Here is a 15340-nt window from a genome sequence, read left to right as displayed (position 1 = left end):
GAAGACCAACATCAAAAATAAGCATGCAGAAAGAACTGTAAATGTTAGTGAAGTGAAAGTGAGCAAATGTTTCACACTGTTTTCATGTTCTTAAACAAATTTTAGGCTTATATTTTTAAATCTTTGTGTTTTCATTTAGTCCACATGTTTACCAGTGATGATGATAATAATACTGACTGACTTTCAAATGACTGCACTGTTTCATGTCCCCAGTGTCAAACAGAACCTCGCAGTGGTAGCCTTGTGTACTGCACCTTTATTTTTTTCATCTCACATCTCTGTTTGTAGCCTCTTTGAAATTCCAGTCAGGGGGTGTGGGGTGCAGCAGCAGGTGTAAGCTGCCAGGTTGAGGATTTGGAATGCAGTAGATACCAAACTGTTACCATTATACACCCCACACACCAGACTAAAGAAATAAGGAATCAAAGAGGCGCAAACAAAAGTATGGAGACAAACTGGAGGACTGTTTACAGTGGGTGAGGATGGGGGAGAATAGGAAGTTGGGAAGGACGGCAATCAGCTGCATGCAGATTTACAGTAGTGACCTCTGACAACTTTGGCTGCCTAAAGAGAGAAAGACAAAGAAAAGAGTGAGAATGAAAGTCAAACGGATTTTAGGAACAACAGGGAGCACAAAAGATGGTGGAAAAAAAGAGATAGCTGCCTGTGAATCATGCATCAGGCTTGCCAGAAGGAACTTATCATTTTATGTCTGATGCCTTCAAGGAGAGTTGGTTAATTTTAGTCTTTAGTTAAAAATTTGCTATAAAACTGACAAGCTGCAAATCTAAATATTCTGCAGAAAACTTTAGGCCTTTTCACCGAGGATTAAATAACTTTAAGATCTCCTAATATGGCAACTTCAGTACAACCCTGAGACCGAAGAGAGAATTGTATTGGTTTTATTTGAATTGAAATAGTGAATAATTTCAGTAAACACTCAATAACAACACAAGTTTAGCAAGTTACAAATGAAGTGACCAATAAGAATAACTTAACACACAAAAACCCCTTTGAAATATGTGGAATAGTAATGAAGGAAGTAAAAAGAGATCATTTAATTAATATTTTTCACAAGTTTCCTTGTGCAAATAATTTTTTTTTCATATTGAATAACTGGACTGTTATTGGCATTTTACTGCCACTGGCATTTCAAATGAAACTTCACCCAGTTTGTGCAATGCAGGCACTATGCCATCATTCTCGCAGATGGCATTGTGCCAGCTGGAAACTCACATCTACAAAGGGGGACATGGATGTTTCATAAAATAGGGCCAGTTCTAATATATTAAATTTATATAACAGATCAGAGTAATATGGTTAATTTCTATAAAAGTGTATATCCTGAAAGCAAAACTGAGAGAAGAATACTTCTGCTCCCCTCAGAGAAAGCAGCTACAACCTGCATTCTTTTCAACAAATGCTTCATCATGAGCCCACAGTTGTAATGCACAATGTCACAATGCAGTGTACTGAGTGCAGGTCAGTGTTAGATGACACAAACCTGTCATGTCAAGCATTATTTTGGGAGATATCTATTGCAATGTGAGAATCCAGGATGTCAAACAAATGAATTGTGAAATTTGACATTCCTGATGTTCATAAATAAAAATGACAGTTGTGAAGCTTTTTCATGGTTTTAACATTTCCAGCCACAAATACTTCTGTACTGAGGCCACAGCACCATTTATTTTTTACATTTCGCCTCCAAGAAGCCAGACCTTTTGGGAATCTTTAAGTGCTGTTGAGCAGCCTTTAGGAAGGTCTTTCAAAGTGTATTTTGTAGAAATGTTCTGCTTTTCACTTCCACCAAGGTCGAGGTCATGTATTCTGCAGCATTGGTTTGTCTGTTTTTCTGTCTGTTAGCAACACAACTCCTAAAACTATGGATGGACTTTGATGAAATTTTCAGGAAATTTCAGCAACAGAATAAGGAAAAAGTAATTAGATTTTGGAGTGATCTGGATGTCTACCTGGATTTGGAGGATTTCTTTGGGTTATCCCTATAATTACTGCCATATTACTGCAGTATATGATTGGCTGGACGTTGGGTACCCTATTGTGGTTGGTTTGTACAACTTAAGTTAGTAGCTTTATCAGCTAAGTGGAATTGTTCTTTTTCATCGGATACACAGACAACATTAATAAATGAATCCATCATTACCAATCAAACAAGACCTACCACAGTCTGACTATCACTTTTAAAACTCCCTAGAGCAGAAAGACCACATTTTGGTAGGAAACGAAAACAATTACATGATAAAAAATATCAATGTGACTTAATGTAAAAGTCAGCAACTCCTGTTGAGTTCATAACTGCAATATTTATTCACAATTTAACCAGTTATTATACACAAATCCTAAAATAACGTTGTTTTGCATGGTGTATTACATGAACAAGTGTATCACTGCGACAGCAAGCTCCTGATGGTGGTTTAATCACATTTGAAATGTATTGACAAGTGGCCATGACAATAAGGTCGATACATCTTGTCTAGTTCTACAAAGGTAAATGTAAAATAAAAGCAAAAATATCTATTGATAAATTAGACATCACAGGCATTTTATTAGACTCTATGTGGCGCAGCCTCTACGAGTGCAACATAGTGTGACGTCATCGGCAGGCACAGGGCCTCAAGCAGATCTGGTATCGACCCCCCTCCCCCACTCACCCCCGTGAAGTAAATAAATAAAACAAATCATCATTCAGGGTGAACAACTGATATGTCAGTAAAGATGATTTCTCTTTTTGGTGCAAATTCCTCGAACATATTTTTAAAGCTCACTAAGCTGTTTCTTTACATCTCTATATTCTTACCTGCTGAGGTCTATTAGCTGGCTGAAGCCTCAGGCTTCAGGTTGTAGAGTTTGGCTGGGTCCTGATTGTCACAGATATCAGTTCTGGACACAGAATTCACATTCAGGCACAAGCTAAGCAAAACACGGAATCACACATTGTACCAGCAGTAGCGGTAGTAGCAAGGACAGCAACAAGGGGGCAGCGAAGCAGCAGCGAGAAAGAGCAGGGAGGAGAGCAACTCCTACTTTTAATGTACTTGTTCTTAAGAGCCCAGTGGAATCAGTGCATGCAAAATGAATGTGACAGCACAGCTTTTTACTGTGTGGTTTTTTTTTCTTACTCTCTGTTATGGAAAAATGTGCTACCTGTACATACATGGCTGTTACGTTTTACTGTATCGCTGCTAGATAGTGATTTGTTTACAAAATCCTGCATAAGTTATGTATATGCAGTGGAAATTCTGCAGTGATCACAATGCATGCACTAGTCTTACCTGTTATCATTGATATCTGTGGTGTTTCCTGTGGACAGAAAGAGTGCATAAAGATGCAGACAGGTGCACAGTGACAGGGATGGTGGTGCGTAAAAAGAGAAGTGGGGCAAGTGGGTTTGTAACAGGCACATAAATACAGCTCAAATCCTTTGAAATTATATGAATTTGGGACAAGCAGCTGCTCCAAATAATCTGACAATGCTATCGCCAAGGCTACAATACAGCTACAAAAATTTTCTACATTTTGCCTAAAGTATGGTTTAGTTTATACCAGCATGACTAATTCATTAAAGCTGGTAAAATACTGAGATCATCTTTACAAGAACCTAATATCCGATGTTGATCGATATATATTTGTTATAATTTGTCATCATATCTTCCAGAGCTTAAGCTTTAGCTCTCCAGAGCTTTCATAAATGGTTTATCTTACTGTAATAAAATGTAACACCTGCTAATCAAATAAAAAATGCTGCAACATCATTAAAATCCTGAAGAAAATAAACCCGAGACACTATAAAAGTAATCGTCTTATGCTATTTTCTTATGGTATGACACAATAAAATGTTATACAAATAACATAAAATGATTTGCAACACAAACAAAAGGTAAACTGTAAATGAGTTGAAAGCAAATTTTAATGAGCAAGTGACCAAGGAATGTTGAAACTTTTGTTTATTCTTTCACATTTTCATTAGATCTTGTTGGAGGAAAACAGTCTCTCTGCTGCTGCTGTTTGCACTTGTACAGCTAATAACAAATAACCACACGGGCCCCAAGTTTTAAAGCCTCCCATCCGGAGAATGTCCTTTCACTAAAAGCACATCTCTCCTAACAGCTGCCATCACTGGTAGATGATCACTTGCAGCAGAGCAGCACTTAACGTGGGAAATGGGACCACATTCAATTTGTAGGTCTTAGATCACATTTACATTCTGTAAAATCTGATGAGATGAAATTCTTTGACAGAGGCTTCATGGTTTACTACAAAGTGAAGAAGATGGTACTCTCACTGAGTCACTGAGCTTTCCTGAGTGAAAAATCATATCACAAAATACCATTTATGTGTGCCACAACATATTGACAGCTTCAGCTGATACAAGCCTGTATGAATTCATTCATACCCCCCCACCACCACCCCAAAATAAATAAATAAAAATAAAATAAAACATAGTGACAGAAGCTAAAAGTTTTTTTTAGGGAAAAATATACTGTCAAGACTCCATGTAGCAGACTACAGATAAGCAACGAGTAATTTTGGGCACAGACCTTGAAGATCCATTTGGCTTTGAGATATACACATTCCCACAAGCTCTTATTGAAATTCATGACACTGGCTACAAGGATGAACCAGCAAGAACTTTGGCTTCAGAAGTTTGACCTACTAAGTTACTGTAACTGAACTGAATGCAAATGATTTTAGCAACAACAGGACTCACATACACACATTTCACACCGACCACAGAAAGTTTTTGATGGAACAAACAGATTTTTAGAGAACAAAACCAAATCCAGCTTAATTATATCCTTAAATGGTTTACAGGGCAACAATAGTCAGATCTGATCATGAATAAAGAGGATGTGATGTTGCAGCAGATTGATGAATCATCTTTAAACCCTGTTTGGGACTTTTATTGATATTCCTGGTAAATCAACAAGGAGTGGTGTTGTTGCACAACACAACAACTGTCATCACTGGGTCAGAGGCTGAGTTTGGCATCTAGCCTGTCTGGCTGCACTTTGAGTAATGACACGGCAAGTTTAATCTATCTCCTACAGTGTTAACTTTCACACACAGGCATGACTCCTTGCAGAGTAGGAGAATCCCAAAGTTGACAGCACAGTGTTTTTTGGCCATTTAAATGATATCAGTCTGTGTCTTGTTATAAAATGGAAAGTTTATGCAAAGCTGTCTGACCTACAAAGAAAGCCTTCAATTTTCTTGTAACAGTGACAGCTAAAATCTACAGGCCACGGACCGTGACATTAAAATGAGCGCATGAAAATGAAAATATATTTAAAATAAAACAGCTGCAGCATGACAATTACTGTAAAATAGAGCAGCATCATTCTGTAAAAACTCTTTCAACAACAATTAAACATATTGGCTGGTATGCGGGCATAATGGGCATCACTTACAAAAAAAGTGACTTTACCCATGCTGATCATTACTTATTGCTTCTAAAGGCTCTGTCTAGGAGGGAGAGGGCAGGGCTCACCATTTTCTGAATCAAGCATGTCAGGAGTGTTGCCTGCTGTGCTTGCTGGTTCTGCTGGAAGCCTGCAAACAACAGATATTTATGTCAGTCTTGCTGTGCAAGACATGTTTGACAAACTTTATTTCAGCCTTTGAAATAAGAAACATAAAAATATAATTGAATATAAAAAGAATGTATTCTCTCAGTCAGAAAATAAATCAAATGTTCATATTGTATGCGTACATAGAAACCCCTTTTCAGTTTCAGGATACTTAATTGTTCAAGTTTTTCATTATGAAGAAACACAACTCAAATTGTTGTAAACTTTCTTTTATACTAAGTAAGACCTTTAGAAGTCAAGCATGTTTCACTTTTAGCTTTTAATAGCAAGTCCAGAATTGGAAGGTTGTCGTGACAACCAAACCACACTGTGCTTGAAAGCTACAGAAAGTCCACATAGTGAATATAAAATACTTTATTGTTTCAAATCTAAATGTCAGAGTTTAAGGAAGAGTTTCAAAGCTAAAAAAAAAAAGCCAGTGAATCACCTAAGACAATGTTCTCAACAACTGTCTTGGCAATGAAATGTAATTTCACTCAGTCAAGATTATTCAGTCCAAATATAACGTCCATTATCATAATCTGAGTGAAGAACAAAGCCTGCTAATATGTTGCTCGTGTATTGAAGCTGATACCATGACGTGAATTTTGGGTTACTCCAGTCTTCAGCAGAAATGTTGTGAGGCATTTCAAAGTTCCAAAAGCTTCTTGACACAGCAAAGAAGGTGAAACGTTAATAAAAGGACCTATTAAAGAAAAATAACCTGCAAACCAATATGAAACTGGGATTACTCACATGTTCTGACCATCACTGTCATGTGTGTCGTTGTTCTGGGAGACAAGGTGTTCTGTGGGGCTGTTGTGACTGGGGTTTACTTCAGGTAACATGGCCTCACTTTCTGGTGTTGTTGGTTCAGCAGAAGCATTGGCTGGTTGATTGTTTTTGTTGTGAAAAACAGCATTGCAGAAGGCAATGGGATGCTCACTGTAGCCTCGGATGAAGAATGGGTTGGTGGGACAGACTGGGTAGTGACCAGGGCGCACAGCTTTGGCTGTAACAGAGGATACATTCACTTAGCCACCCAATGACAGGAAAAAAACCCCCCCCCATAAATTCACACATAGCCCATCTCAGTTTATCTAAGATAGTATTTCAAAACATAACTGAATTTTAAAAAATGTAAAATATTAAATACATTTGGGATGCTACGAATACATTAATGTAAAGCAGTTTCACAGTTATCAGCTGCACTGACACAATCCTATGATAAAACATGTTATTCTAAAAGTCACATAAACAATGGCTTTCTCATAGCAGCAGTATATGTGTCTCATTTCTTCACTGCAGTTATCATCTGTTGAACCAGGGATGACAGGAGATGGTGATCAAAATGGATTACAATGCTTTTCGAAGGATTTGCATTTATTTCACCTCTCAGGATGAGAAGAAACTCTGCATTCGCACTAAATAAAACCTTACATGGCGAATATTTCACCAAACTGGTAAATCGACTGAAGCATAAATGATTTTTTAATGATTTGGTCTTGCTAATCATGACGTCTTGCTAAATTTTAGTGCAACCTTCTGTATTCAACACATGTAAACACTGCTGCTGAATTCAGTGTACAGGGTTTATCATGAACAATGACCTCACAATATCTATTTATTTTCAGAACTTCTGTTTCCTGACTTTGCAAAGGATTGGCATCTCCATCAGCAATAAGTGCTGCAGCTTGCTCATGGAGTGTATAAAAACGCATTGATATGGTAGAGGGAGGGAAAGAGATGACAGATGAGAGAAGATAAAGCATACAGGGGATGTTGTTTGTGAGGAAGGCACAGGAGGGACATGAAAAGGATGGTTGCACCATGGTGAGAGATTTCCCTCACAGTGAGATGCAAACGGAAGACGCATCAAAAACAGGGTTTACATCTGGAAACTGGTGCTTGAATTTGATTCTGTTGTCTCTATTACAATAAATATGGAAGTGTGATGTGACGTTAATTGCAGATTAATAGTTCCATTTGATACTTTTAAATTGACTTATTTCAAGGTTTTGCTTCTTTTCATTATTTTGTGATGGAACAAAATAGTGAAATGATGAAGATCAAACATGCATTCTCGCATTGATTTTACCGGACTTTGTCATTTTACAGCCTTTTTTGATCCAGAACTATCCAGTACTGGGATTTGGACATGCAGGTAAATGTACCTAGCACACACTTTAGACCCCCTGACTTCTTTCTCATCTAATAATACCAAGTGATGTGACACTTTTAGCCTTGTTCTAAATGTATGAACAAGCTTTCACCAACTTAGCCCCCCTAAGACTTTGAAATTGAGATAAAATAACCCAACCATCCATTTTCAACACCCACTTCATCCTATTGAATGTCACAGGGGTGGGGACTGGAGGCTATCCCAGCTGCTAGCGGGCAAGGTGGGGGTACACCCGACAAATAGAGTCCATCACAGGGCGTAACACAGAAACAAGACAAAATAATGCTCACTGTTTGGGCCAATTTAGAATTTGTAAAAAAAAAAAAAAAAAAAAAAAAAACCCCAGCTGAGTATTCTTATTACCTTTGCCTTCACATTTTCTTACTATGTGTTTGTGTGCCTATATCATTCATAAATCCAGATGGTGTGTTAAATAAGACAAGTCATTACTCAATATCCAAATGACTGGCTTCCTACTTCTGTGAGTCCTTAGGTGCTCAATAATTAATTTTTAAGTCTTTTAAGCAAAAATGTAATTTTTCAACTAATCATCTCCTTGTAAAAATCCTTTTCAGACTAGAGAAGTGGTAGCTTCACCTATTTATATCACTTACTTAAATATTACTTCTTTCAAAGAAAGAAAGAATGAATCCAGGAAAAGCTGAAATCCCCATCTTTGGTTTGATGCCCAGGCCCCTCTACATCTCAGCCTGTGCTTAAGCAAGACACTGACCCCATGTTTTCCCCAGTAAACCGTTTGTTTTGTGACAGAATAAAATGAAATGCAGATATGAAGCAAGAGATGTCGTAAGAATGTTTGTTTTAATGGCTGAATGTAAGGCACATGTACAATGCTTTGTAGAAAATGGGTGAAGGTTAAAAGGCACCATTTACCATTATACAAACACAAGAACATTTCTCACAAGCCAAGTATGATGGTTGCAACTTGTCACAACCTGGGTATCTAATACTGTCATGTAGTCCAAGTACTGTGCATAGCTTTTAAAGAAACATATCATGCAGCAGTGTGATGCAATAATACTGTGCCTGTTACTTAAAAAAATCGCTGAGTGTGTGAGTGAGGTGTGTGTGCTACCTATCTGTGCAGCATGCGGCCGACGAAAGGGATTTCGAGCCCTCATCACGTCTTTGATTCGTTCCACCTCCTGCTGGTAGCGATGACGGTCCTTCATGGCCCCCTCCTTTGCCTCTTTCAGCGCACCCTCCAGTGCCTTAACTCGCTCAGCTGTAGAGCGAAGGCGTTTCTCCAGTTTTGGAAGCTCGCAGCGAAGATCTGCGTTGTCACGTACCAGCTGAAACACACACAGGAACATGTGTGCAATACACCCAACTTCTGGGAGAAAGATGTTGATGAGTGATCTGTGAGTGCTGAACTGAAGAAATGTCCAAGCATTGTACAAGAAATCAATTTTCATAAATTACATTAGAGAATAAGATCTTTTTAATCAGTGACCACATTAACTAACCATTGTTCTTTCTTCTTTTAATCTTATATAGTTTGTTTCTTGTTTGCATATAAATAAATAACTCAATGTCTAAGTGGATATATATGTAAATATCTATTTGTAAGTATGAGCGTAAGTAAATAATGTGATTGCATATATGTAAATAGGAGCTTGATGACTGATTAACTGCCTGTGGAGAAGTGGTGGGACTAAACAAGCCTGAGCTTCTCCCACTCCCTTTGAACAGGTTTCCAACATGACTTGTGTAGTTAAATTAGCATTATTCAACTTGCTTCAATAAGAATATACAAATGAATGAATGAATGAATGAATGAATGAATGAAGTCTGTTACAGATCTAAATATGTCCCAATTTAAAAACATTTGGAATGGAGTAAAATGTAAATAATAATAGAATACAAGGATTTACTAACTCCTTTTATCCTCTATTTAATTTAAAAGACTACAAAGACAAGGTATTTACCACTGTGTTACACAGTCTTTCTTTTAACAACACTCAATAAGCATTCGTGAACTGAGGACACTAATTGTTGAGGCTGTGTAGGTGGAATTGTTTCCCACTCTTGCTTGATATACAACTTTGGTACTTAACAGTTTGGGGTCTCAGTTGTCATATTTTGTGCTTCATAATGTGCAACACATTTTCAATAGTCTATACAGCAGACATGTCAGTCAGGTACCCGCACTTTTTACTACGAAGTATTGCTGTTATAACGTGCAGAATGCGGCTTGGCATTGTCTGGTTAAAATAAGCAAGGATGTCCCTGACAAAAATATTGCTCGGACGGCAGCATGTATGTACCTGATAACAATCCAGATAGTTCTTTTCCTCTTTGATATGGAGAACATGATGTCCATGATTTCCAAAAACAATTTCAAATGTGGACTTGACAGACCAAAGGACGCATGCTTATGTGCAGAGATTTCTCCAGATTCTCTGAATCTTTTGATGATATTATGGACTGTAGATGGTGGAATTCTCCTTATGTTTACATAATGCAGTTATTCACAAAGTGTAAATCTCACCCCATCCTTGCCTGTGGACAGCTGAGCCTTTTAGGTATACTTCATTCATAACCAATGAAACTCACCTGTTTCCAATTAACCCGTTTGCATGTGAAATTTTCCAGACAGGTGTGTTTTGAGCATTTATCAACTTTTCTAGTCTTTTGTTGCCTTTGTCCAACATTTTTGGAATGTGTTGAAACTTGGCACCAAATTAAAAATTAAAGATTAGCAAATCTTTGTATTCTGTTTTTATTCATGTTTTACACAATGTCCCAACTTCATTAATTGTATATAAATGAGTATTTAACCACATTTTGAGACGTAGACATATACATATATACATTCATTCAAAATTGTGAGGAAGCTGCTTCCTGAAAAATACTGTGGGCTGCTGTCTTGCAGGTTTTCAGTGTGTTCCTGCTTCAACACATCTGACTTAAATTAAATGGATCTAACAGCCCATGAACTTCAGTACAATGACTCCGTAATTTGTGTCAGGAGTGTTTGAGCAGGGATACATAAAAAAACCTGCAGGATTGTGACCCTAGAGAACCGTACCTTGACAACCTAAGGGTTTCACATCTAGATGAATTTAACGAACAGACAAAATATTCATGAAATCCCTTTTCATTTGAAGCCAGACATGATTTTTTGTTTGTTGCCGAACTATTTTCCAATAAAAAGAAAAAAAAAAAAAGGACTGCAGTAAGATTCCCGCAGGATATAAATGATTTCAAAAGAAAAATCACGGCTGTTGCGTGTGCAGAGCTATCTTGACAGAAGGATGATTAAATCTGTTCACCACGTAATCCTTGTGCACTGTCCCCAGTCTCTGTCTTTGAGAGCCTTATCACGTAGCATGGGGAGTATTCTGATTTACAACCATGACTTTCCTCCATTCCTACAACATCAGCAGGTGGTGAATGGGATGGAGATGTCCAGCAGTTGCTTTGGGATTGTTTTTTTCCTGACAAACTACTGCAGTGCAGATCTCACCAATATGCCTGTCTCTGATTTATGCCTCAGTGTGGAGAACATTCAGCACATCAAGACATACACCACTGCAACGGTCCATTTAGGAATATCAAATGAAAACATGAGGCGTGTGAGTGCTTGAGTCCGATCTTTTCAGGGATCTGTGGCCAAAGAGAGGTGTTAGACTGAAAGTGTTTGCACCTGTGTGAGGATGAATTCATTTGTGTTTATAAAATCTGATATCATGCTGCACAGCTTCACTTCCCTGAAGGCAGCATGGCTTAATTTCTCCTGCTGCTTTGTTTTCAAGGAGACATTTGTTTCAAGTTGCAGTAGTAAGATGATTGATAGTGCTATCATTGCCTTTGCCCATAAGACAATAAAAACAAGCAGTGGAAACTGCACTGTTTTTTAATTTGACCCTGCTTGTTTCCCTTCTGAGGCTAAAGTCACCCACAGTAAATTAACAATCATGTTTCTGAATTAAAAGGAGATGGGCAGGTAAAACATAACGCTCTGAATTACTGTCATCTACACTCCTTATGTTGCTGCTACTTGGTTACCTGTTTGTGAACTTTTGTAAGCTGCTCCAGGTTGTTTTCAAGAAAGGAAATCTTTTGTTTCTGAGTGATAAATCTCCCTGTATCATCGGGCTCCATCTCCACGCTCTGTAAGGAGAAACAAAGATCTTGTAGAATAGTGTAAGAAAAATAAAGCTCTACTGTATAGAAGGCACAATATGCAGAGGACAGAGGCATATTTATAACAGCAGTTCTGTTATGTTTATCTTACTTTTCTAACTCGAGTCGTGAGGTCTTGAACAAAAAGCTTGCGGAGGTTGTGCAAGGTATGGAGCTCACGTGCCTACAGCATGAGGAGAAAAATTACAGGGAGGAAATAGCTCAGTTAAATTAGTTAAACAGTATTTAGTGGAACAGTAGCTCCTGCAGAAGCTGAATTAATCATGACAGCAAATAATAACTTACAACAGTTTCCTCCAGCCCTTTGAGATCTTGTTTTGACTGCTCATGACGCTCATGGAGAAATCTATGGATAAACAGATAGCCAGACAGAAAAATTGAAAAGTCAAACTGAACTTCTCTTTATCCAAATGATTATCTCATTTATGACAGAATAATTCATGACTGGAGAACAAAGGCAGCATAGACCGGCTGTCCCACTCGTGGGGCTGTTACCCATCTGCCATCTGACGCAATATGCTGCAAAGGTCAGTGAGGAAAAAGACCTAGTAGCAACCAGCTGCTACCTTATTCAATCAACTCTAATGACATGGACATAAAGAAACACACCATAAGTGAAACCGGTGAGAAATGGGTTAAAAAAGCACAAGAATCACACATTGTGAATAAGCTGTTATATTTCCAGAGCGAGTAGCTACCAAAAAGAGGGGGAGAAAAGTTTAGAAAAATGGAGCGATGGACGACATGAATCTAAAGAGGCAGCTTGCCTCCTGGACTCCATATGGTGAGGTGTTTGAGAGCTAGCCAGAACAGTAAAGCAGAGACTCACGTCAGTTCCTCCAGCTGCCGGCTCTTGTGATGCTCTTCACTTCTGAGACGTTCAAAGTCAGTACGCAGTTGCTCCAACTCCAGCTGCTTATTCTGATTGCCGCTGAAAGGGTAAAAATAGATGTATTCAGAGACTCAGTAATATTTGGAAAATATTGAAATGTAGCTTATAACTAATCCAATAAATCCTGATCAAAGTTTTATAAGAATTTTGGAGAAACTTAAATAAGAAATCTGCAAAAACAATCTGAAAATGTAGACCCACTTTCCAGTACAGATTTAAGTAATATTCATATTTCAATGTTTATATATATATATATATATATATATATATATATATATATATATATATATATATATATATATATATATATATATATATATATCAAATCAAATCAAATCAAACTTTATTTGTATAGCACTTTTCGTGCTTAAAAACAATACAAAGTGCTTTACATTATAAAACAATTTACATCAAAATAGATAAAACACTAACACACATACACATCCCCTTTCACCCACCCACAACCACCTTCACCCATGCCCTATTTGCCCTGTAACAGTTAAAAGAAGATGAATGAATGGCCAGGTGCATTTGCACCAGATGTGCACCAGATAAGGAAACGGTATTCTCAGGGAGCCTCTACACAAAGGGCTACCCCCAACCAAGACCACCCAGGCCATCACCATGGGGGCCACCCGGGTCCGGGCAGACAGGACCCACGCCACAACCGTAAAGCTGCAGCGCTGGATCCCGACCCACCAGACAGGGACAGCCCCCACAGCAACACCCATGCAGTCAGAGCAGGGGCAGCCCTCGGCGAAGAGGACCCCGATGAGGAGAGAGCTGGAGTGATAACTAAACAAAAATAAAATCCATTAAAATAAAATAATAAAATCTATACTATGTAAATCAATATATAAAATATATAAATAAATAAATAAAATGAACTAAAAAGAAAGATAAATATGGGTTAATATAAGAATGTTAAAACTTAGTTATAAGCTAAACTAAAAAGGTAGGTCTTGAGCTTTTTTTTAAAAACATCAACAGTCTCTGCAGCCCTGAGGCCCTCAGGCAGGCTGTTCCATAGGCGAGGCCCGTAATACTGAAATGTGGCCTCGCCGTATGTTTTGGTACGAACTTTAGGAAGAACTAAAAGGCCGGTACCTGAGGACCTCAGGGTCCGCGAGGGTTCATACCTTAAAAACAGATCAGATAAATAAGAAGGCCCAAGACCATTAAGACATTTATATAAAAAATATATATATATATTTTTTATATAAAAAAAAAAAAAAAAAAAAAAATATATATATATATATATATATATATATATATATATATATATATATATATATATATATATATATATATATATATAAATATACCTTCTTTGCATCACATGATAAAAAATGAATGATCTATCCTGGGTCTGTGCCTCTAGCTCAGTCACGTGCAACAAAAATGATGAAAAAGCACCACCTCTATGTGCAGGGTCAGGATTTATTTTTGCCCTAAATTCACATCACAGCAGCACCATAACCATTTTAGCAGAGCACTGGCGTACATCATGGCCCAAAGTGTGTAATTAGGTCACAACTATAGGACTGAAAAAGTTCCCTTGGACATTCACTACACCATATCTTAAAATAAATAAATAAAGATGTGGGGCATTTGTTCACATCCATGAATGCACCTCACATTTATGGTAACAGTTTCACAGTTTTTCCTTTCACTTGCTGATCTTTTGCATGTTGAATTAACAACAAATGTATACACACTTCCATCATACTGTTTAAAGGATTTGAAGGACAGGGATTTCTGCTGCTTTTTTTGCATGTATTCCACCTCACTGACATCCATCCATCCAACCATTTTCAAGCCGCTTATCCAAATCAGGCTGTACAAGCTGGATAAGCAAAGTAACCCCAAATGTATATTCACGCAAAAATTCTCTGCAGCTGGTCTTTTGGTGTTAACAAACACTCCTAGGCCAGCTGGGGAAAGTCCTTCAATGCCTTGAGGTGGTGTACCCAGTGGTCTCCTCCCAGACAGTCATGCTTGCTGGATTACATGGTCAAATCCAGGCACCTGCAGGGTGCTGCTTGGCCAAGCCAGGCCAGAGGCTCCTTATGCTGAGGTTGAGCAGCAGCTCGACTCTAAAGTCCTCCTACAACACTGTTTCCTCACCATGTAATCCTCCCACACATATTCATCTTAGACACTCTTGCAGCTGCAGTGATGGATTAGATGTTCTGAGAATTCAGAGGCAATTTTATGCAGCATTTATCCAATTTCAGCATTTCCTTACCGCTTCTTGCAGCCTTAATTTAAAAATTTCAGATGCTGAATAAAGTGTGAATAGAAATTTAAAACCAAGTTTTAATTAAAAAAATGTTTACTCAAATTAGTTAACACAAAATTTCTGTTAATTACAATGTAATTTTTCATCTTGAAAAATAGGGAATTCAAAGTCCTACTATCTTATCAATCAATAAAGTAGTGAAAGGGATGTGTCTTTATTTCTCTTGTTAAGTAGGGTGGGTAATGTGTAGTATTTATGAGTTGTTA

At 37.8% G+C, this 15340-nt stretch overlaps 1 protein-coding gene across 1 annotated transcript in view; it reads right to left on the bottom strand.

The window, feature by feature from the left end:
- Positions 1-429: 429 nt before the first annotated feature.
- kif5ab (kinesin family member 5A, b) overlaps positions 430-15340 on the bottom strand; it is a gene marked incomplete at its 5' end in the record, with an annotated part of 65883 nt that continues 50972 nt past the window's right edge. The window contains 10 exons of the mRNA XM_079241847.1: positions 430-564; positions 2819-2931; positions 3294-3321; positions 5510-5571; positions 6345-6600; positions 8867-9083; positions 11803-11907; positions 12032-12103; positions 12226-12286; positions 12770-12871. Of these exons, the coding sequence (XP_079097973.1) occupies positions 2832-2931; positions 3294-3321; positions 5510-5571; positions 6345-6600; positions 8867-9083; positions 11803-11907; positions 12032-12103; positions 12226-12286; positions 12770-12871 (1003 nt within the window). The 3' untranslated portion in view covers positions 430-564; positions 2819-2831. The remainder of the gene's footprint in view (positions 565-2818; positions 2932-3293; positions 3322-5509; positions 5572-6344; positions 6601-8866; positions 9084-11802; positions 11908-12031; positions 12104-12225; positions 12287-12769; positions 12872-15340) is intronic.

The sequence above is a fragment of the Telmatherina bonti genome, assembly GCF_933228915.1.
Source record: "Telmatherina bonti genome assembly, chromosome: 6".
NCBI classification, from domain to species: Eukaryota; Metazoa; Chordata; class Actinopteri; order Atheriniformes; family Telmatherinidae; genus Telmatherina; species Telmatherina bonti.
Note: the sequence above shows the minus strand (reverse complement) of the source record. Positions and strands in the feature narration are given on the sequence as shown.